The sequence below is a fragment of the Thunnus albacares genome, chromosome 10, assembly GCF_914725855.1.
Source record: "Thunnus albacares chromosome 10, fThuAlb1.1, whole genome shotgun sequence".
Taxonomy (NCBI): Eukaryota; Metazoa; Chordata; class Actinopteri; order Scombriformes; family Scombridae; genus Thunnus; species Thunnus albacares.
In genome coordinates, this window is record NC_058115.1 from 7,802,488 (window position 1) to 7,827,603 (window position 25,116).

Here is a 25,116-nt window from a genome sequence, read left to right on the forward strand (position 1 = left end):
AAATAGACAATGTTAGCAACTAGCTGGTGAGGATAGCGGAACATTTAGCAGCTAAAGACCCATATGGTTATGAATATGAGAGTGAATATTTGAGTTATATTCATCAGGTGGATACAGACGAGTCCAAATGCTAATGTTAAATGCATATATGCTGGATGTTTAATGGTCAACTGTTTGCTAACAAGTTTGCTTTGGTAACTTGATAAAGTGAAATGTGTTTACAGCTTGTTTCCACTGCCCCAAAGTGGCCAAAAAAGTCTGTTGATGCAGACGCACTATAATTTTATTTATTTAATATATAATCTATATCGTCTCTAATCAAGCCTGAAGAGTCTAAAGAATTTCAAAGATCTGTGTTCTTCTGTTCTACTTAGTCATATTTACAGCCTGGTACAGTCCAATACAAATAAACCCTATCTTGAAGAAGCTTACAATGTTGAGTTATTATCAACACAGATCTGTGCATCTAAATCAATTCATCTTTTCCTGTAGGTGTATTAATGGCGTGAGCCGTCAGACAGCCATCCAGTCATGGCGCTGTGGTGGTGTGCCAAGATCTTCTGTGGGTTGGCTGCAGCGTGGCTTCCCCTGCTCCTCTCATCACTGCTATGGCTAACGGTAAACTTCTTCATTGCAGACTCCCTCAACTTCATCTAGAGGACAGTGGTTGGATGTACAAATCATCATAGCTTGACTGATAAGAGTCACTCAGAAAAAAGACAGTCTATCAGAATTTAACTGTCTGTAAAGAACATGTTATGTGTTGTGTGTTTGTTGAATCATTGGCTTACCATCGAGTTTAAAGTCAAAAGTGGCCAGCAGTGAGATGAATGTTTTTCTGATAAGGATGATCGCTATTATATCGTATGCAATGTAGATTTACTGTATTTCCTAAAAATACAGTTTTTCTGGGGAAATCTTGAATTTTAGGAAAAAATATTTGCTCAAAGATGCAAGAATCATCTTAAAACTAAGAAACAACATGATTCATGTAAACGGGCATATGAGGGCACCATGTTAATGCACTTGGTCTTTTTTTATACTAGCTCTGAGTATGCACTGCAGAGCTGATTTCTTTCCAAACTGTCAGTGCCTACACAGGTCTGAACGTATTCTGTTATTCTGTATGCTTCTCCTTCTCTTATCTCATCTTTTCTGAATTTGCCTGTCCTTACTGCTTTCTCATACTGCCAACCAATCTTTCTCTGCCACATCTTTTCTATTCATAACATCCTCTCTGAATGCTTTCTTTTATTTACTCTTGCCTCTCATCCTATCTTCCCTTTCTCCTCACATACCTCCTGCCCTGTAGATCTCCCCTGTCCATGCCGTCCCGTCCTGCCCACGGAGTTGTACCTGTCCAGGCGTTAAAGAGGTCCACTGTACGTTCAGACACCTCACAACCATACCAAAAACCTTTCCTAAAGACACAGAGAGGCTCAACCTGGGGTAAGACACAATCACATTTCCACTCTGTGCACACATGCACACAGAAGCATTCAGACACTGTTATCGATGCTACTCCAAGGGGGAGAAAACCAAACACCCTGCAGGAAATAGTTTGGAATGCGGCGTAGGTGATTTGTCAGAGAAATGTTTTCTTTAGTTAACAAATGATCAACACCACCTCCAGTAACTCACAAAAATTTTTAAAAAAAAAATGCTGAGGCAAGTGCTGTTTGGTTGGTCAGATAGTGTCTTAAAGCCTGAATTATTCTTTTCAGATCACTTTTTTATGCCATGGTTCCAAAAGAAATTACTGTCTTGCCTAAGGGGGTGGGATCATGAAAACATATTGCGGCTTGCCATCCCTTTTGTCTTTTGTCCATCTGCCTTAAGAGCAAAAGAGGCCAGTTTTACACCAAAGAGAGCAGTCTAATCAGTTGAATAATCAGCATATAGCCCATGGTGCATTTCACTTGACAACATCTGCTTTAAACCCAGAAGATAAGGGCTTAGCACCAGTATGTGGTACTAAACTAACTCCAGAGGGAATAAATCTTCTAATCACTTCCATGTGGGTCTTTGTATTGTGGACAGAGCTTTCACTGCCTTCCAGCACAGCAGAGAAATAGCCCAGCCACTGTTTTGTATGCAACAAATTGCCTTGTCTAATAATTGGCTCTAAACAATACATATTTACATGGCAAACTACTTGGCAAGCAGCAGCTGGAGCTACACTATTGTTAACAGGCAGCTTGCTATTTGCATGTGAGGCTCTATTGTGGGAAAAGGCTATCGCTGCATTTCAGGTGTATTATGTTTATGCTCAGAGTAGCTCACCAGCCCTTCACTACTGGATCTAATGCTTTGATGTGATGAAGTATTTCAATAGGTAAATGGTCACAAAAGATACTTTACGTATTCTGTGCCAAGCTTCACTCCACAGGAGGAAAACTGTCTCCATATGTGCTCCTGTACTGTGGGAACAGCTATCAGTTCCAGATAATCTCTTAAACCAAGACAAAATGCATATACAGTTATATAGCCAGCAATACACTGTAGGGACTATGTTGGGAAGGGTTTGGCAACAGCAAATGTCATATTAATATTAAATTACACCACCCCCTTCAGGTCAAATTGAATAAAGTAACAGATACCTACAACTATAGAGCATTTTGGTCTTTGGTTAATGGATCTGTCTTTAACTGCTGCAAAAAAGATACTGCAGGGTATAAACACCCCAAAAACTCTTACAGCACACATAAACAGATACATAGAATATAATATATTGTTGCGGATGCACGACATAACAATCCAAAATTTAGAAAATGGACATGATTTCCACATGGCAGCAACAATACATGGGAGGCTAATTCTATAGTATGTTGTTATTTCAAAACTGAATGTATTGATGCTGCAGTCTGTTTTATTTTTCCCTTCACACTGCTGTCAGTTCACCTCTTATGCTAATATGGTTTCTCTGCAGAGAACAGTTCAATGTTGGCTATTGTATACTCTTGTTCTGGTTCCCTATTGATTCCTGAGGGTTGTGTCTTTGTCTGGGGCAGAGGCAATGTCTGTTCTAATGGGAATAAAGGGAATTTCTCAAGGATGCCTCAGCAGAGCAGACATTTGAGGGGGACCGAACCTTCAGGGAGCCGACAGACACTGGACCACCCTACTTCCTTTAGCTTCAAATGCAAGGCTTTTGGTATATGTTCATACCAGGCATGTTTGGACTGTTTTATTTACACTCTGGGGCCTGTACACTTTTAGTTTAGGTTCAGAGCAATGTTGTTTGAATTCAAGTGGAAACAGCACTAATAAATGCAAGTCTTCATCTTCTTTCAAAGGAAATGTTATGTTGATTACTCAGAGAGTGACTTGGAAAATGGAATGGACCACCCACATGAAACAACCCCAAATCAGAAGAATGATGTCATGTCTCATGTCGTGAAAAAATGGGTGTTGAGATCTGATTCCAGCAGTTCGTCATACTTAGAATGTCTGGCATAGTGACAGTCGGGCTTGGGATTCAACAATTTCTCCATGTGCTCAAACCAGCCCGTTCTCACAAGAAAAACGACAGTATGGGTTAAAAATTAAAAATCCAACGACCGTGGTAATTATGACCTGGGGTAGTGACGCAGTTCAGATGACGTCAATATAAGGTGACAAGTTTTCATATTCAGTGGAGGCGGGTTGGCTGGATGCCAAGATCGATAGATGGATGGCAAAAAGTGGACTTTGCTGCAGGAGACTGCTGTTCACTTCCTGCTTCAAACTGCGAGTGTCATGTTTCAACTATGAGTCGGGACAGTTTTTTAAAAACCATAACTTTGATTGTTGTGGTGTTTACTGTTGCCATGATGACGAGGGTTCCATAACTTTAAAGTAACATTTGCCCACACAGTGTTTCATTGCATGATCATTTTAACCCAAACCATGATCTTTCCCTAACCCTAACCAAATGGTTTTGTGCCTAAACCTAACCAGACCGTAACCACGCAGCATTGTCACACCATAAAACATCATTATTTTTTAAGATTACTGCAGATAGAGGTGGGATATTAGAAAACACTCCTATGAGTTGTTCTGGAGTGCAGGTACAATCGACCTATGTGGTCATTTCATTATGAGGATCTGTTGCCTCAAACATGATATGGTGATGATGAAGAATTGAACAGTTTCCTTAGCTCCAGTCACCTCTAATTGCAAGACATGACTAGTTACCAATACTGTCAATTTGGGAGTGAATGGTATTTTACGTTGTGTCTGGTTCACTTGTATTTGGGCACTGTTGAGCCTTGCAATCTACATATATAAGAGCAACAAAGAAAATTGGACAATGTAGTTTACATAGTTTACAATGAAGTTTACATGCGATGGTACCCTTAGGGCTCTATTATTCTTCAAACAAAGTGCTTGTTAGGATTGTCGCACAGTGTCTGAAACCCTTTCCCCTACACCTTTCTGACATTCAAATTGGGGTGGCTGCGTTCAACTATGCAACTGTATTTCTGAAGCTGTCAATCCAGCAGTACTTCACACAGCGATCTTATTGGTGTCAGGGGAGTATCGAAAGTGTTTGCTTCATTTTCAAAGATGGTTTCATTTATTTGAATGAACATCAATCAAACTTTTCTTAATAAGATAATTGTCAGGCTTTAGACGTCAATGTGCTTCAATGTGAAATTAGTTATGTGAAAGTTTGGGACTACTGTATACTGGAGGAATGCAATAGGTTCTGTTATGGTATATGAGCAAAGCACCAATACTGCTAGGGCTCCAAGTTCAGTTCCCAATGGGGAAACCTACACTAGAAATATGTGCATTCATGGCACTGAAAGACACTCCGGATGAAAGTGACCACTAAATGATATATTGCGAGCTGTCTGTTTTATTGATGGCAGTGGAAAAAAAACTCCAGAATCTCCCATATGTGTTCAATTGGGTAGGGATAACTGCACCCTGGGAATGTAGAGTTTTTTACAGCTTAGGAACTCACAACAGGATAGTAGACTGTCAGACAATACTATTCTGATTCCCTTAGTTGGAAGGTCTGACTAACTCTCACGCTGAAATCAGTCCAGCACTGTCAATAGACAGTGTATTCTGTTGTGTTTCTTTGATGAATAACGCATTTGGCTTTAGCATCTGCTGTTCTATACTGTACTTGGCAATCGGTTTGACTCTTGGAAGGACATCTGTTGTAATGTGCTGAAACCTAAAGACTCCAAGAAAGGTTTTTAATAGCTCTTTGTATTTTGATTGCTGGTGTGATTATGTACCTGAGCCCTATTCACACAGACCACTGCTGCTTTAAAGTGTTACTTTGATGCTGTTGACAAGGAGGCAAAACAAATACCAGAAACCCCTGTCTATACTGAATGTCTACTGTGCATTGGATCTTAGAGGGTTGAGAAAAAAATGCATCACAGTAACTCAGAATCTGTGTTTGTGTGTGTGTTTCGTCTGCCTTGCACATGGTGAAGTTTTAAAAATGAGGAAATCATTAGGGGTCATAGGTTGACTGACATATCTCTCACCCCTCTTTCTTTCTTTCCATCCCTCATTCTTTCCAGCTATCTTTTGTTCTTCAATTAAAAGGTCACCTTGCCCCAGATACACATACAAGCACTGACTGCTTTACTTTCTCTCTAACAGTTACAACAGCCTGGCGGAGGTGGAGGGGTCAGAATTCAGGTCACTACGGCAACTGGAAATGCTCATGTTGCATGGCAATGACATTAGCACAGTCCACGCTGGGGCGTTTTACAGCTTGAGATCACTACAGGTATGTGTGAGCGTGTGTTTGTCCTGGTATCTTAACTACAGTACTATCACTTAACCACTCTGAATGTGTCTTCTAAATCAGTCTCTTTGAGTTGTTTATTCTTTTTGCATTGTAATAAACTATCCATGACCATAAGAGCAACGTTGTTTAGTCCAGTAAAGTTTGCATGCCATCATTATCCAAAAATTCTGTAATATGACATGAGTCAGCTTTACACTCTGCAAGCTTGTAATTCTTTGTTTGAGTCTGTGTGGATGAAGGTGATGAAAAAAACTGGGGCAACTTCAAACATACAGGGTTCAGCTTTCTGCTGATGGGGCACTCAATTGATTTTTGCATTCCACATTGACCTGAGAGCAACTGAACCTGCACCTGGGATTGTATTATGTGGCTCCATAAATTATGGGACTTAATCCTGCAAGAAGTTGTGGTTTCTTGGACATGTTTAGGTCAAATGGTTCCAACAGATCCAAGTCAAGGGAAAGTGGTTAAACACTTGATGTGCTCTCTCTAATTTATGTCAAACCCTTATAGAGTGTTTGCATCTGTTACCTTTTCTGAATCTAGCTCTGAATCATGGCTGGAGTAAATCTGGTTAAAAACTGACATGATTGGGCTTTTAATGGAAACTGTTATCAAGTTCCATGGCCAAGTTCACTTCAGGATTACATGAATCAAACTATGTTTCTCTCTTTCAAATATGACATTTATTGTCTTCTGTGGAAGAGATACGCAACAAAGAGGACATGATGGAAAAGCATATAAGAGTAGTGAATCACACTTGAGCAGTTAACACCTGGAGACCACACAATGTACGTACACATAGAGCCAAATAAAAACTCATCCTACCTATAGTAAACTACATTTAGGCCAGTAATACTGTAAGTTGCTTGTTGGGTCCAGTTGGGTCCAATCACAACCTTAGAAAATTGGCATTTAAACAGACCGAAAGAACCGGGCCAATACATTGGACCCGGAACTGAGGCAGACTACAAAGTCTGGACCCAGCACTCAATTTGAGTTGCATTGGGTCCTTGAGTTTTTGGTGGAATAGTTATCCCTAGAGACCTCTAATCTCTAAAAGTGAGGATGGGATGCTGCTGTCACACTATTAAACCTGAATTAAGATTGAATTAGAATCCACTAAATTACCTTGTATAATGTAAGGTTGTTCATGGTGCTACACCCATTGAGATATTGCTCCCTTCTCTGCAGCTGTTCACGTATTTTAGCCACTGTTAATTACTTTTAGCTCACTGTTTTCAGTTCACACATAGACTGTATGGTTTAGTGTCACTAAATTCCCCTCAGATTAAAATGTGGGCATTACACTACCTGTCTGGCATATAAAAACAAGAATACAAAATAAACAAGAAGCAGAAGAAAGTCAAGAATCTAGCAAGATTAAGACATCCATTTTTTGTCACTAGTTGATGGAGTGGATGGAGAAGAATACAATATTGGATTTACAGTAGTCAGGTGACCAGAGAGACTACTGAAATGGGATGCAAATTTTGCGCTGTCTGCTAGGCAACTGTTCTGTAACTCTTCATCCTAAACACCTTCCTAATCCAATGGTATATCAGGACTGTGTCTGAGTTTGACAGTTTTAATGTTCAGTAAATGTAATTTTAATACTAATTCTGCGTTTTCCAGATCTTGAAACTGAGTTACAACAAACTAACATCAGTGAACCCTGGTCTGTTCGAGGGTCTTGTTAGTTTGATCCGTCTCCATCTGGACCACAACCTCATCAACTTTATAGAGCCATACACCTTCTCAGGTCTGACCTCCCTAAAACTCCTGCAGCTGGAGGGGAACCTTCTCAAAGAGATCCACCCTCATACCTTCATTACAGTGTCAATACTAGGAAGCTTTTGGACCTCTGGACTCAAGTAAGAAATCCAAAAAGAATGGATTTTATGGTTGAGCGTTGGTCATTTGATGAACCAACTAATATATTAAGCATACATTTGAGAAGTTTTGTGTGTGGAGTTTACATATTCTTAACAACAATTCCCTCCTGTTTAAAGACACATGCTGTAGATTCCAAAATGCTTACTAAAAAGCTTATGCTTTTTAAGTTACTATACCTTTGCGTCATACTTCATAAGTACTATATTTATTTCTCTGCCTTCAACACAATACATGTCAGGATAGACACCATCCCTGTCACCCAGTAGTCCAATAAGTGAAGGAAATTATATAATGTTTTTGTCTCAGACACTTATACCTGTCGGACAATCTGTTGGAGCAGCTTCCTGCCGCAGCACTGAATACAGCTCCCAGGCTCGAGCTCCTCTCTCTGCATGGTAACCCTTGGACCTGTGACTGTCAACTCCACTGGCTGATAGAGTGGGGCTCCACACATGAAGGTAAAGACACAAGAATGAATATTCCAACTTTAGGAAATGTCACATTTTCCTCACCTCCTTATTTGGAAGCCAGATGACCAAAACAGCACCGAAGGCCAGAGGGCTGATGGTAAGCTTTCAGATTACATTTAATATATATAAAAATATTGATTAGTGCAGTTTTAAGGAAAAATATCATACATTATAAGTGAAGATGAAGAGCAAAGAAACATTAATTATATGATTGATTAACTTCTGTCAAAAACTCCATGTCAAACAATTTAATCATCTAAATAAACACTACTGTAAATTAATCATTTAGATGGCAAGACAGAACATTTAATAACTGGTTTTGGTGTACCTCTGAGCCTCAGACAATTGCTTTGACCAGAGGCAGAACACAGCACTGGCAGAAAATGTTGCATATCTTCATATGCCAGCTTCTGTACAGCATATGAAGGACACAGCTACTCTCAATGAATTGACTACTTTTGTTCCATATGATATCTAAAAAAAATAAATAAATTTATTACTTTTCTTTCACCATACTTTCTCATACAGAGCTTTACATACATGTGTGCTCCCTCTCATTTGTCATTGTTTTGTTATGCTGTCTCTAATCATCTTAACCAGTCCCAATATATTAGCTGTTTGTCTAACACACAAAACAGTCTTTGACTGAAATATGATTATGCATGAACCTTCACTGAACTCAAACTCAGAAATAGATACAACTCTATTTGCATTTTCCAAACCCTTATAATCTCAGATTTGTTTCATCTTTTATATATCCCCTCTTCTTTTCTTACATCTCATTCTAATTCCTTACTTTACCACATCTCACATACATACATACATATACATCCCCCCCAACTGCCCCTTCCCTCTTACCCCATCCCCTCTTCCCTCCTTCCTCTTTCCATCTAATTCATCTTATTTTTTTCAATCCTTCCCTCTTGTCTCACATCTTTCTCTCTTCACCTCTTTTCCCAGGGGTAATAAAGTGTAAGAAGGAACGGGAGTCAGGCTCCAGTGAGACTTGCCCCCAGTGCTTCTCTCCTCAACCCCTGAACGGGACCCTCTTGCTAGGGTTGACTCCAGACAAGCTTACCTGTGAACGGCCAGCTCTTCGCTCCACCCTCAAACAGTGGGACAATCCTTTGTGGGCTGAATCTGAAGCAGACCCTGACCTCCCATACACCCGTGACTTTGAAAAGCCTTTAGGCTACCTGACCATTGTTCTCTCTGACAGCCATGGAAACAGTGCTCATGTGGCATGTGATGTGCGCCACCCTGGAGACAGTTCACCTATGACTTGGACAGTAAATCCACGTTCACCTGGGGAGTTATCTGTCAATGTATCACTAGTGACTGTGCTTGAGTGTGAGATTGATCGGGAGACGTTGCAAAATCTGTGGCAATTGGTTGCATATTACTACGAAAGCCCTGCTATCTTGGAGAGAGGTCAACAAAGAGGTAACAACAGCAGAGCAACTTATCAATATTCCCAAGCTGTGAATGAAAATTCACCATATTTCACAGAATTAAAAGGTTATTTGGTAGGAGAACCCTCATGGCTGCTTCAACCCAGAGTCACTTTAAGGCTCAATAGAAAGCAGACAACAACCAAGAAACTGGTGATGGATTTCACCACAGTAATTACCAAGCACATCAACAGCCATGGAGGGCAGGAAGACAATGACCTTACTTCTTCCTGGGCACTGATTCGCCGTGGGACAGCGGGGCGAGTTCAGACTGCTCTTGAGGGTTCAAAGGTTAACTTAGAATGCAGTGTTGTGACTTCAGATCAGGAGGTGAAAGTGGAGTGGATATTTCCTGATTTGTCAATTGTGGAAGAAGCAACTGATAAAATAGAGATTTCGGAGACAGGGGCACTTATAATTAGGAATGCCACACAGTCTGACTCAGGCCTCTACCACTGTATGATCAGAACCAAAGCTGGTGTGGATTTAATGCCCTTGAGGCTCACCATCAAAGAACGCTCACTCAGCCCCACTGCTTTCAATGGTCAGAAAATTGTTGTAGAAAGAGGACACTCATTGTCTCTCCCTTGTGAGGTGACCGCAGTCCAGCCCAGTCAAACTATGTGGTACCTGCCCAAAAACCAAATGCTTCTTCCCACACAACAGACAAGAAAGGCAGAAGTAACAGAAAATGGGACTTTGGTGGTAAGGAAGATGACACAAGATGATGCAGGGGAATACAGCTGTTTGGCCTCAAATCTGTATGGAGTTGACATGCTATCACACATGGTGGAAGTCACAGGGGAAAAGGCCTCTGAAAAATCCAAAGTACAGACAGAGAGAGAGCAGCCAATCTTACCGGTTAGTGCAGAAGAAGGAGAGGGTTCAGGGGGAGATTACCAAGAAATTATACGTCCTTTTGCTACACAGTTCCCTAAGAGGGTAGGAACACAACAAAAGAATCCTAATGGGTTTTCAAAAAGGATAAGAATGAAAGATTCAAAGAGAAAGCCTAATAAATCTGTAAAGGAAATAGATCCAAATCGCTGGGCAGAGATTTTGGCTAAAGCTAATGCTAAACCAAGTGTTGCTCTGCCTACAGAGCAGTCACTACCAGAGCCCAGCACTGTCCAATCAAGTCCGTCTAAACCTGCCCCTACAACTACCACCCCTACTACTGCTAGCACTTTCCCATATGCTACTATTCCTAATATTAGGATACAGCCAACAGAATTTTCCTTTACCACAAGAACTAAGACTGAAACTCATTCAACAGAGAAGAAAGGGGAGAAAGGTAAGGAGTCTGAAACATTGAAAACACAACCAAAGGTTTTACAGCCTCCGCCTCCCAGAAGCACAGAATCATCCATATACCGTGTTGGTGGGATCACAGAAAAATCAAAAGCTATCACGGACTCTCCTGTTGCTGAAATGCCTCAGCCAGTCGAACAGGCAGAAAATAAGCACTTCGGAGAGGGGAGAAGAAATTCCAACTTTCTTCCCAGTCGGCCAAACAGGAGAAGGCCACCTTATAGACGAAGAAAACCACCAATGAGAAGAGTCCATCCGCACCTAAACCCATTCTACCACTCATCAAACAAGCCCCAAACAACTGTACCCCCACCAACAACTACCATACCAACAACGACCACAACTACAACTACTACTACTACTACAACTACTACCACTACTACTACTACAACACCTGCTCCAACCACAGTCACAACTGCTGAGTATGAGACAGAGGAAGATGAAGGTGAATTTTATGAAGAATATAATTACAAAGATAGTGACAGTGTGGATGAAACAGAAAAATCAAACACTGAAACCCCTGATACCACTCATGATCTTGACAGAGAAAAAGATACCCATGTAGGTAGCTCTGCAGATAGACATAATTTACCTAATCCGAATACAATTGTTATTCCAAAGCTAGAGAGTACCCCTCATCCAACTGAACGGACCGTTCAGGAAAAGGAGACAGACACTGTAAACTTAAACCAATTGGAAAGACAGAGAGTGGAGATTAGAAAACAAACTGAAGAAAAGGGCAGAGATAATAAAAATCTTGGAAGAGAGAGTGAGAGGGAGGTTATAACAGCAATGGAAGGGCAAGAAAACCACAAAATAGACACAGAGGGCAGTGAAAGAGATGCAGAAAAACCTAAAAAGGAGTGGGTTACACAGAACTACAATACGTGGGATAGCATCCGGTTAACGACCCAAAATAGACTACGACCTCACACTCGACCTTCACTGGAACAAAATACACCAAGCCGAGAAAAAACCTCATCTTCCAAAGTCATTACTTCACATTCAACAAGAGGCAGAACAGGACAAGACATTACCCAGAAGGAAAATACAGAAGTGGATAAGCCAAAAGCAAAGCCTGAGATCCACAGTTTTCCCATTATAGAGCCAGTTCACCCCTGGCTGCACCAGTACAACCAGGGAAAGGGGCAAACCACCTCTTCCCAGACATCACAAACAGACCAAGAAAGAAACACCGGAAAACAGGATGAAGTGAATCCAGACCGGCATTCCCAGTTTCCCAGCATACCCCCGACCTCCCGCTGGCCTTCACATCATCATCATCATCACAACCCCCTTTACCCTTCCTGGCCAGGTCAAAGGTCATTTCCTTATCCCAGGCATGGTAAATGATTATTATTACTATGACCAGCTAATATACTAAAAAAAAAAGAAAATAATGTTGGCTTTGTGTTATGTTATGATAATCCCTGTAACCCTGGTTGGCATGCAGGGAAATGAATTTGATCAAAGGATGTGTAATGTTATGTAACTAAATACATTTACTCAAGTACTGCACTTAAGTACAACTCTGATCTACTTGTACTTTACTTGAGTATTTCCATTTTATGTTATGTTGTACTTCCACTTCAGTACATTTCAGAGGGAAATATTGTACTTTATACTCCACCACATTTATTTGACAGCTTTAGTTACTTTTCATATGAAGATTTGACACGATGGATAATATGCATACTTTACAAGCAACAACAAGCAAGATGAAACCAGTGGTTTCCAACCTTTCTGACGTCTTACAAAAAGCAGTGTGTAGTCGGGGTCACATTTCAGATGTCTTTAAGTTGTTAACAGCTCCACCAAATAGTGATTTTTCCCTCTAAACTTCTCACATGGTTTAATTTCAGTAAATCTTCAAATGATTCAATATTTCACCAAAAATCAAAGATTAGAGAAAAAGTCCAAAAACTGAAAACAGATTTGTGTATCAGAACTTTGTTCTTAGTTTTTTCCTCTTTCATTAATCATCTCACAACCCCTCAGATTTACCTGGTGACCATTTGAAGGGGCCCAACTCCTAGGTTGGGAACCACTGGACTAAACTAGATAACTGTATATAAAGTAGTTCAAACTAGCTCCACCTCCTGCAGCTACAACAGTAACATGCTGCTCTAACACTGATGCTTCAGTATTAATCATCTAATGATGTCATATATATCAGTACATTTTGCTGCTAAAACTTATGTACTGAAGAAGGATTTTTCAAGCAGGACTTTTGCTTGTAATGGAGTGTTTTTACATAACTGTGTTGATACTTTTACCTAAGTAAAGGATCTGAGTACTTCTTCCACTGCTGATCAAAGGCTTGCTTCCTGTTCCTAGGTACTGGGTCACACCCTGTGCCCACGCATCAACCGTGGCCTTTGCCCCACCCCTGGGTTCAAAGCCCGGTTGTCACCAACAGACCAGAGATCACAGCTGAAACAGTGAAGCCCACACCTACAGTTTCTGGATCATCTGGAAACTCTAGCTTCACAATGTCCAGTCCCCACCTGAGGCATAATTTTCATCAAAATCATCATGTTGATAGCAGGACCCAAACCAGAGATCAACTGTTTCTATCAAGGCTGAGGAACAGATACAGACAGGTATGATGCCCAGTGGGTTTGTGGTTGTGCATAGTTCCCTAGTCTCTAGTTATTTAGTTAGTTATTTAAATATTATTAAAGTATACACATATGAGAGAGAAAATTGATTAATATATTCCATAAATATAGTATGTAAGATTATAAACTCATTTTAGGGGTAAGTGTAAGCACTGGCATCCACAGTGTCAATGTCAGTACACTTGGGTGTGCCCAACAGTTATTTGGTAATACATACAACACAGCTATTAAAGGAGCTGGACTACAGGGTTTTCACACCAACAGTGCAAATTTGAAATTGCGCAGAGAAAGGACATTAATTCCAATGGAGGGAACAGCTGTGCTCTCTCGGGCACTATGCTCATTTTCCGCCAGGTTTAGTGGCAAAAGTTCAGGCAGACATTATGATGGCAATAATTTTACTCTAGATAAGAACAGTGGAAAAGTACATTTTTTGCATCTGTTTTATTCCATCAGTTATGTAACTCTAGAATCTGATCCTAGTGAGACTTGAGTAAAAATGTCAAGCATTGCAGAAAAAAATGACTAGCCATTTGAAAAAATGCAGCTAGTAGCTAAAGACACAGGTGTTTTTCGTGGGAGTTGGTAGAAATTGACACCACTAAAAGGAAAGTGAATATTGAACTTATATTTATCATATGGCAAAAATGACTCCAATGGGTTGATAATGTTCCTCCCTATTTACTGGATGATAGAAGGTTGTTGTTTGCTAACACATTTGCCAGAGCAATGTATAAGGCAATATTATATAAAGCATATTAGCTTATTTCAAAGTGCTTCTATCCCTCTTTGGCCATAAATCAATTAATGCAGCATAAAATAATTTATATCAGAATGAAATAAGTAAATCTAGCCCTACAGAGAAGCAGTAGGTATAATTTTTGGACCACAAATCTATGCCTTACTAAAAAAAACCCATCAAAGTTGCACACACCATCAGCAAGTTCATTATATGTTAAACCAACTTACCTCATTTTCAGGTCAGCCGATCAGTTAAAGGGTTCTGTTAGAGTAGGCATAGCGTGGCAACTGCAGTTTCTAATCTGTGTATCTAATCTAAATATATTATTATTATTATATATTATCTCCTACAAGTGTTCATATATGTGTGTTTATAAATGCAGTGGCTTTTCTATGCTGACAAGAAATGTTTTTGCTGGTTGTTGTTTTTTATTTCAACTTGTTTTCTCTAGCAACACAATTGCTAATGATGGCAATGATGATGAATCAGCTCTGGGAGATGGGATTTACCTCTAGGTAGAAATACTGTATGTTAGCACTATAATAATTGATCATTTTGATTTAGAACTTTGATTTGGATTTTTCCAGGCACAGCTCGATCGCATCGCTCAGCTAGGGAGGAGGGTAACACCCAAACCTCGCACTAGCTACCACAATCCCCCATCCCCCATCACACAGAAACCCAGCCCTCCATCCCCACACAGACCCCACAACCCCAGACTACTAGCACCCCCTGTGTCCTTCACCCTGCAACCTCCAAACCCTGCTAAACATTCATCATCCTCATTCTCTGGTTTCATCCCAACCCCTCGCTCTCAGCACCCCACCACTCCAGGGTATGGAGGTCAGTGGCCTGTTGGAGGTAGGTACATAATTGCAGAGATATAGGTTATGGGTTTATAATGGAAAACAATAGTTTAGTTTTAAAAGTTTTAATTAATAATAATGTTATTACTTTTGCTGTTTAAATGTGTGCGTAGCAGGACGAATCAGCTCTCGGGGTCCCACAGCTGCACCTCCTTTCCCATGGGTATTGGGAGCTGGGGCTAGTGGGGTGAAGCCCCGCATAACCACGGTAACCACAGCTAGTGTGTCAGTGCTGGCGGAGAGTGATGTGGTTCTGCCCTGCAAAGCAACAGGGAATCCCGAACCCAACATCGCATGGACCAAAGTCTCCACAGGTAAGAGAGACAGATGGAAGGAGAAAGAAAGAGGAAGAGAATTTAAATCTCTCTCTCCTCATTGTCTTGTTGTTTTTGATGTTCCGCCCTCAGGTGCCACCATCCCAGCCAACAGCAAGCATGGTCCCCGTTTTGAAGTCTTCAAAAATGGAACTTTTGTTATCAAAAAAGTCCAGCTTCAGGATAGAGGCCAGTACCTCTGCACGGCCCAGAACGGGTTTGGATCGGATCGTGTGGTGGTCACCTTAGCAGTCCAGACTGAGGCACCTAAGATCCAACCTCCCAAGTCCACAGAGATAGCAATCTACTTAGGAAAAAGTGTGACTCTTGACTGCCTTGCTTCTGGAAAACCACCAGCCCAAATTTCATGGATTCTTCCAGACAGAACATTTGTTCGTGAAATCGGGACTGTTCGCACCCTCCTTTCTCCAATATCTCTGCTTCAAAATGGAACCCTGCAAATGCGTTCTGCCAATTTCTCTAGTAAAGGGGACTATAAATGTATCGCAAGCAATGCAGCAGGTGCTGATACAATTACTTATCATCTCCATGTGGCAGCTTTGCCTCCAAGCATCAATGAAGGAGCAATGGATGCTGTCATCATCCAGCCAGGTATAGTACAGAAATGTCAAGTCATAAAACAAAAAAAAAAAACTAATCTTCCCATACAGAAAGTTGTCCTTGTGATATGGCTGACAATAAAATGTTTATATCCTATTGGAGTACTCTAAACTAATAAAATCATATCCAACCAGGCAGGAACGTATATGTCCATTGCTCTGCAAAGGGTGAACCAGTGCCTGCTCTGAAATGGATACTCCCAGCAGGTGTCCATGTGAAGCCATCACAGTTTCTGGGACGCAGGCTCTTTGTCTTCCCCAACGGGACACTTTATTTGAAGAGTGTTTCACCAGCTGATGCAGGGGGGTATGAGATGTCTATTTCTTTCAGTCTATCTTTATATGATTCTGCCTGTCTGTCTATACACTGATTAAATTAGTTGAATATGTGCAGTTACTCTAAGCCAAGAATCTGATTTCAGATGTTTAATTGGTTTATGTTCTTAATCACTTTACATAATTAATGAATACTGTCAATTTAAATGTGATTTCAATCTAGACCTTTATGTCAGACAAATTAAGGTTTGTGTTTTTTAAAAGTTTTTAAATGTATTTCTAAAGCCAGAGAAATTGACAGTATAAGTTTTATACATTTTTTCTTAACCTCAAGTTTAATGAGATGTAGTTATGTGAAGCTAGCATATATTGCAAATGCTATACAACATTACTTTCAACATTTGTGAACTAATGTTCAGCGACACATGATCATACATTTATGACAATAGCTTCCTATAACGTCGAGTATCACTGATATAAAATTAGCTTTTTAGCCCTGCTAGCAGCGTGGCTCTAGGGATGGCAACATATGTCAGTCCATCAATTTGGTCTAGACAGAAATAATCTATCAACTAATGGATGGATTACAATGAAATTTTGTATAGGCTCCAGATGATGATGTCTACTTTCTGTGGGGATCCTCTGACTTTTCTTTAAGTGTCACCATAAGGCTGACTCTTTTTTTAGTGACATTTCTAGTCAAAACAACTAGTGAATGGATTGCCATAAAATCTGGTACAAGATATTCAACGTCTCCAGAGAATTAATCCCACTGATTCCTCCAACATTCCGGGGATGGATCTAAGGTAATATTCATGGGGTGGAAAGAGGGTGGCATGGAGACTTTAAGGGTGGCAGAATTATATATATGCTGATTTAATCAACAATCACACATATCAATATTTGCTTGGAAAAGCCCCCAAATGAAGATATTTTAATTCAAAACTATTACATTATTGTGGCACATGCGTAAAGCACTGAATAGAAATATCTAAAGGTGGCATTAAAAATCAATAAATTGTTTATTTCCAAATCTTCAGACTTTTTCCTGATTACATGTCTTTTTGAACATAAACCCATCAATTAGCCCTAAATTTGGCCAGAACAGTTTTAATAATTTAACATACGCCTATCACTTAGCCTACGATATCGAGTGTTTACCCAGTAATGCTGATTAAACGGCAATAGTCCTTTTCTCTGACCTTCATTTTGAAAATATGGTGAAAGCGTAAACTCTCAGGCAGTATTACTTTTAAAAGTAACTTGTTACATTACAACATTACTACCATTAAAAAGTAACTTGTTACATTACAGTACTTTTGCATTACCAACAGAGGAGACAGAGCAATACGTTCATTTGTTGTTTGTTGTTGTTATTACGGTACGGGGCAAAAATTCAGTTGAAAGTTTGAACATCTATTGGAAGGCTTGGCTTAATATTTGGCACATTTATATACACATTTATAGTTCCTAAATGATGTATCCTGATGACTTTGGCCCTGTCTTTACCTTTATCATCTATCACCAGGAATTGGATGGATTGGCAAAAAATTGGTTCAGACATTTAGGCTAATAACAGTCCACTCTCCAGAGACTGAAAACGTGATTGCTGTTATTAGCCTTTGGAACTGTTTCGAAACAAACAAATGTAGCCATACCCTTTGGGGCCAAGGAACATGTCACCCAGTGCAACGGTGTGGCTCATTGATGTGTCTCTGGACAACAATGGAGATCTATGGTGCAGAGGAATAAAATATATCAGGCTCTAGAGAGATACACAATATTTGTAAGTAGTATCAGTTAATTGTGGGTTTGGCTCTGCACATGAGATTTGTTGACAACAGGAACCAGCCATATCCTCAAAAGTCAGAAATTGTGTACCAACAAGTGAAGTAGTTTTCCCTTTCTAAGTGATAAAAACTTGAAAATTCAACTCTAAGTAGGAAGACTATACTGTTTAAAATCAACATCTTTGTCTGTCATGTGAGATCTTAAACTGGGAGTTTAAAATAAGTCTGTTTAAAATCGATTTTTCCACAGGTACGAGTGTGTAGCCGCTAACACTGTAGGCATTGCCAAAAGAACCGTCCAGCTGGAGGTGAGGGCAGATTCCCCCTCCTTCACCCGCCAGCCTCCTCCTCTTCCCATCCCTCCAAACCACCGCCATAGTGTGCCATCCCGCCAGCATTCTGTCTCAGCTATGTACGGTTCTGCTGTCTACCTCCACTGCCCAGAGTCTACTGGATCCACAAGAGGGACCATTTGGCAGCTACCCTCCAAGACCATTATGGAACATAGATACAGGTAACTGAAATGCCTCATTTTTTAACTTTATGAATCAATTCAATAATGACAAAACTATAAATATATTAAGCCCATACAGACACCATTAAACTGACTGCTGACTGCTTTAATCTCAACCTCATTTCAACCCCCCATCTGCCTCCAGTCCAGAGAGACCAATTAAAGTTTTCCATAATGGGACTCTGAGGATACTTCAGCTAACAGAGTTGGATGGTGGAAATTATCTGTGTGTCTTTCAGCGGCCCAATGGGGAGGACATGGAGCTTTTCCAGGTATGAACAAGACAAATAATGACTTCAGGCAGGTCGATTTTTCTGACAATTGTTTTCGATTAGTTTCTGTTTAATTTCTGGCTGAGAACATTTTTTGTTCATTAGGAATATCTGTCTTTTTAATGACAATCAAAGTCAATGTAAACAAGTCTTATGTGTCGTTACACCTTCCTTTAAGAATCAAAGATGTGGTCTGTCCTCACAGTTAACAACAGGATTTTCATTTTTCCCGTATATGGGCTGGCAAAAGATTGATGAACATTCAGTGATCAATACTTGACTAAAGTCTGTCTCCGTCTTTTCTGTGTCTTTACTGAAACCTTTTTTAACACAAAGTATACAGCTGATTTGATAATACAGTGGTGGTAGTGATAAATGTGAAACAAAGTTTGCTATTCATAGTATTTCCTTACTAACATTCTTTGCATATTTGCTTTATCAGGTGGAGGTCTTAATGACACCTCCCAGAATTGAACATGTGAGGACTGCACAGACGAGGGTCACCTTTGGAGAAAATTTTCAGGTAGCTATGGAGAGCTTGCTAAAAGTATTTAAAGTGTTTCAAATTTTTGTTTTTGCCATTTTATGATTTTATACATACAAATACATTTATGAGGGCCATCAGGGTCTCATTTCCTAAACACACAATATGTCATTTCTATGGCGTTTCTCAATCAAAACAATAAAAAAAGACGCAGTTTGATGATGTTGTGATGTAGCGTGGGATCATGGGAGTTATTGTCTTCATTGTTAAATAACCAGCTTCTCTAGGTTAGGATTACTTCAGTGTTCATTACTCAGGATGTTTTTTATCCACAGAGGTCTCTTCCTCTCCAGAACAAACTTGACTCAGTTTCATTTAAAAAATCAGTGTTTCTCTGACGCTGTTCGGTGGGCACTGGACGTGTGGGACGGGCTGCTAGCTGAGCTGCTGCTAACATTTGCTCAGCTTGTTTCTCTGATAACTTCAGATCCAAATGTCCAATGACTAAAATCCCTTATCCAGTCAAAAGATATAGTTAAAAACAACCAAGATCTAAAAAGTTTATTGTAACAAATGTGGCTTAAAACTGAATAAAAGTCAGTTTATGACTGGTGTATACTCTTTGGTAGACGCCACTGTGGCAGACAACCACAATGCCGACGCATGCATCTTGTGCGGGTATACGCTTTGGTAGCCAACCAAATGAAACAGACCTTAATTAAATTATGGATTTCTCTGAGTTTGAGAATTGTTGGAAACATGTAAGTACACAACTCAACAAAAAATATAACACAGGTCTAGTTGTTTTTAGACATTTTTAATGCTTTAAAGCAGTATTAGTTGATTTTTTTGACTAATAGTTGCTCACTAACAAGCTGTAAACACAACATTGATATGTTGACACCTTATAAAGTTGATATGGCAAACATGTTTTCTATTCATATATCTACTGTAGCAAACACTGACCAGTATTAGCATTCATTTGCAGTTCTGTCCACCTGACAAATTTAAGTGTGATATAACTCTCCTCCTTTTAGCTCTGTTTTGGCCTAAACCAAATTCCGAGAAAGATATCTGGCTCTTAAGCTGCTAAAAGTTCCACAAGTTCCAGTTGTTCCAGTTGTGTCTGTCTGCTGTTTGGTGCTGTAGCACACAGTGGATTTTGCTAGCTTTTTTTTTTGCTGAAAACAGCTGCCTCCTGCAGCTGGAAATGTGGGTGATGAGAACTGTGAGAGTGAACTAAAGCAGTAAAGTTTGCAACCAAAACAGTGATTTGAAAGATGGTCAAATGCTCTGTAAACTCAGGGGAACTAGAGTCAAGAGATAATACAAGCAACTCCTTCCACATATTGACATTTGACCAGTTGTTAGTGTAAAAACATTGATAATACAAATACACAATAAACAAATGAATAAACACATAATCCTGTAAATGATTCAATTGTGTCGGTTTGTTTCATTGTTAATGCAAATAACAACTTTAAAATAAGCTATTTTAAATACATTTTACAGACCTTAGCACCACAGACAGTGTCATTAAGATGAGGGTAAAAAATGATGGCCTTTATTCATTCATCCACTTATTTTTGAACCTCACCCAATTGCTCTCTCACTCCTTTGTCTTCTTTCTAGGTGGACTGTGTTGCAACAGGCCTCCCAGATCCGGAAGTTTCCTGGAGTCTTCCAGATGGAACCTTAATCAACAACGCCCTTCAGTCGGATGACAGTGGCCTTCGCAACCGCCGCTATGTTATTTTTGGCAATGGCACTTTACTTCTCCAGCAGATGGGCAAAAAAGACGAGGGCGACTACACTTGTTATGCCAAAAATAAACTGGGCAAAGATGAAAGAAAAGTGAGCGTCACAGTGGGACCGAATGCTCCACAAATTCAATTAAAATCACAATCACTGGTGACAGTGAAGTTGGGAGAGTCAGGTAAATTGAATTGTCAAGCAACAGGGGAGCCTACACCAAGAATCATGTGGATCTCACCACGAAATGATGTGATACCGATATCATCAGACAAATTTCAGATTATGGACAATGGGATGTTAGTGGTGAAGAAAGTGACGCTTGCTGATGAAGGGAAATATGCATGTGTGGCACAAAATTCTGCTGGTGATGATGTTAAAAACATGAAACTTGAGGTTGAACCTCAGCAACCCTTTATCAATGGCATAAAAGGGAAGAGCACCACAAAGGTTTGGGGGGTTTCCTACCAAACAGCTCTTTTGGATTGCAGGGTGGAAGGGAAACCTGAACCAAGAGTCTGGTGGGTTACTCCTTATGGCCACTCGCTCCATACACCCTACCTCGGTGGTCGTTTCCAAGTCCACCAAAATGGGAGTTTGGAGGTGAGAGGGGTGAGGAAAACAGATGAAGGGAGATACATGTGTCTGGCCAAAAACCATCTGGGTGAAGCCTCACTTTTAGTTGAATTAGATGTTGCATCACTAGCTGAGAAACCAAGTTTTGCTGTTCCCAATATTGAAATCTTACCAATAAAGCAAGACGGTGGGGAACTGATCCTGGAGTGCCCTGCTCGTGGCAAGCCAAACCCCGAGTTTGTATGGGTGCTACCCAATGGGACAATGTTAATGCCTGGTGTTAGACTCCAACGCTTCACCCATCATCTGGGTAATGGGACTCTACAGATCTCTCAACCAGTTGCAAGTGATAAGGGAGTATACCGGTGTCTAGCAAAGAATGTAGCAGGACAAGCAGAGAAACGTTATGCACTGGAGGCAGGCAGGAAGCCAGTGATCAGAGGATCTACAGGTATGTCTTGTATCTTACATTGATGAAGCATCAATCTCTTCAGTTTGGACAATGATGAGACAAAAATCATATTGAGAATCAATCGGCAAAATTGCCATGTTTTCTTAATTGTGTTGTATCTTTAGTTGTATCTATCATTTTTGCATGAAATCCACTTACAGTACCATTGTATTTTACTTTTCCAGGTGGGATGAAGATCACCTATGGCCACAACCTCAATTTGCCTTGCACTGTGGATGGCTGGCCACAGGCATCAATTGTGTGGACCCTACCCAACGGCCTTGTTTTGGACAAGCCTCAAACCATTGGTCGAATATCCTTCCTCGCCAATGGGACCCTCCAGCTCAGACAAGTTGCCACCTTTGACAAGGGGACATACATCTGTAAAGCCTCCAACTCTTTTGGCTTATCAACACTATCCTACCCAATTGCAGTCATGGTTTTTCCACCACACATCACCAATACGCTGGCCTCCATCACCAGAGTCAACCGAGGGTCACCAGTGACATTGAATTGTGTTGCGACCGGTATTCCCAAGCCAGATATTTCATGGACGTTGCCTGGACGCACCACGCTGGTTCCACATAACCGGTTCACAGTGCAGGGAGGGATCCACATGACAGAGGAGGGCAGTCTGGTCATACAGAACCCCGTGCTCATGAACTCTGGTATTTACAAATGCAATGCTAAAAACGCCCTTGGAACAGATTTTAAATCTACATACCTACAAGTGGTCTGAGTGACAGTTACCATGCTTTATTTTGAATTAAGAAACTCTCACAGCAGAATTAAGACTGGATGAGGATTTGTCCATCAAGATTTAAGTATCTGTATAACTGCTACAATGAGGATGGAGACAGCTTTACATCTGTCCAACTGTAGGCAGCTTGAGGTATGAACAATGAAGTTTTATATTTGGACTTTACAGCAAATTGTCACCTGGAGTGCTTTGTGTGACTGCAGTTTTGTCAAGTTGTGGTGCAAATATTACAGAAGTCTTTTAAAACTAGAGTTGACCTGATCAGTGCCCTCTCAGATGTGCCTCTCATGCAGTAACTTCACATTCCATAAAGTTGTACTTTACAGTACAAATTATACTTAACAGTACAATTTTACTTTAATATGATGTTGTTTGTTCTGCAAACAAAATATGTGAGGACTCTGCTCTCTAGGGATTGCTATATTTAAATATGATATGTACCCCTTGGATGTAGAATCATCCGTCTGCTGGTGAATTACAATTTAGACGGTGATTTCAAATATACTGTACGTGATAAATTATCAAATGTTCATGTTACAGAAAAATTACCTTTGCAGACACCTTGCAGTCCCACAGACATTTTATTTTGGAGTTTACAACACAGTTGAAATTTTACAACCTCACAATTATGACAGTAAAGAAGAGTGGCATGTCAAGTCTCACGTGGGTCTGTAATATATGCTCATAAAGTGCCATATTTCTTTTAGTGAGCAATGACTCTTTCCTGTGAGAATACAAATACCCCCTATTGCCAATTTACAGTGTGTACCAGCAATTTGTTTACTGTATGTATCAATGTCATTTATTCATGCTCATAATGGTGGGAAAACAATAGATTGTAATAGCTACATTGTCAGACAACACTAACTATTAAAAATTGAGAAGCACCAATACAAAACAAAGGTGCACATAATGAATATGTAAGTTTATAATTTATAAGTAAAGAAATAAAATATACAGGTATATATTGTTGTTTTTCAGCCTTGCTAGTGGCATGGTTCAAGGAATGGCAGTCTCGGTTGGTCAGTCCCCCACTTTTGTCCAGTCTGAAATATCTCAACAGCTTTTGAATGGATTACCATTAAATTGTCCCCAGAGGATGAATCAAATTCACTTTGGTGATCCTCTGGTCTTTCTTTTAGTGCAACTAGCAGTAATTTTTCACTTATTGTATCATGTATAGTATTGTATAGTGGAATAGCTTTACTGATTTGATTTAGTGGATGACAAAATTTGGTACAGTAAAAGTAAAAGTTAAATGTTAAAGTAAATAAAGCCTAATGCAGATTAATATTATGAGTATTCACAAATGTTCCCCAAATCTTCTTTGAAGATATGCGTAGGTGTTACTATGTTATAAACTGGAGTCTGTTTGGGGTTTTTAGAGGTAAAGTCATTTTCTGTCTTATGTTTGGTGTTCAGTCTAGAGGTCATGTTAATGTCATAAGGAACGTGTCATAAAAATCTGTCAAAAGAATATTCAAGTAAATTTTGTGTTTACAGGAATGTGTGATTTATGATAGTGTGCACCACTCACTGGCACTTTATTAATACACCGGTGATAATTTTCTACCATTTCCTTACAGGACGTTCCCATACTAGCAAACATCAAATCAAAGTAATATCGGTTGCTGGGCTGTTTGGTGCTATGTAAGTGAGATTTTAGATGAGATTTGACAAAAAAAATCCATGGATACGGCATATTGATTTTGATCTTCACTCTTACTGAAGTATAACACAGACAGACTTGATCTCTTATTTTATCCTTTCATATTCCTCTTAAAGCTTGAGTGGCAGCTGCTGTCAGTTATCAGGTGACATTTCCTTGTAAGTGCAAACCTACTTGGCAATAAACCTGGTTCTGATTCTGAGGAGGGCAACAAACATCTGTGACCATTATTTGTTCACGTCAATAAAGGGGATGCCAAATTAGAACCAAAAATTGTCAATTGTTGATTGACAGTGAGAGATAAGAAATAGATGTTAGACATAAATATGTAACATCACAAACACTTGTGTGTGAAATCAGGATATTGTTTTTGTGTGTGTGCATGTCTCCAGATGTGTATGTGTATACATATGCTATGCTATATCTCACTGTTGGTTTGTGTTCACCAGAATGTGAATGTCCCACTAAGACTCGCCTCCAGACAAACAGGCCTTTGACTGGGGAAGAAGGGAGCTTTGTC

At 40.0% G+C, this 25,116-nt stretch overlaps 1 protein-coding gene across 1 annotated transcript; it reads left to right on the forward strand.

Annotated features, from left to right (window-relative positions):
- Nucleotides 1-476: 476 nt before the first annotated feature.
- si:ch211-159i8.4 (matrix-remodeling-associated protein 5) lies at nucleotides 477-24,842 on the forward strand. Its single transcript, XM_044364642.1, has 16 exons — nucleotides 477-618; nucleotides 1,313-1,449; nucleotides 5,611-5,740; nucleotides 7,397-7,635; nucleotides 7,964-8,115; nucleotides 9,088-12,234; nucleotides 13,227-13,492; nucleotides 14,840-15,113; nucleotides 15,232-15,432; nucleotides 15,526-16,044; nucleotides 16,188-16,359; nucleotides 18,369-18,632; nucleotides 18,778-18,904; nucleotides 19,347-19,427; nucleotides 21,021-22,167; nucleotides 22,353-24,842. The coding sequence occupies exons 1-16, from the start codon at nucleotides 532-534 to the stop codon at nucleotides 22,904-22,906; spliced, it is 7,497 nt and encodes a 2,498-aa protein (XP_044220577.1). The 5' UTR covers nucleotides 477-531; the 3' UTR covers nucleotides 22,907-24,842.
- Nucleotides 24,843-25,116: the final 274 nt, after the last annotated feature.

Bases quoted from the DNA above. Each gene is read 5' to 3' on its own strand.
- si:ch211-159i8.4 (XM_044364642.1), top strand. From the start codon at position 532: ATGGCGCTGTGGTGGTGTGCCAAGATCTTCTGTGGGTTGGCTGCAGCG. The intron at 16,360-18,368 runs GTATGAGATGTC...ATTTTTCCACAG, and splicing joins TCACCAGCTGATGCAGGGGG to GTACGAGTGTGTAGCCGCTA. The intron at 22,168-22,352 runs GTATGTCTTGTA...TTACTTTTCCAG, and splicing joins AGTGATCAGAGGATCTACAG to GTGGGATGAAGATCACCTAT.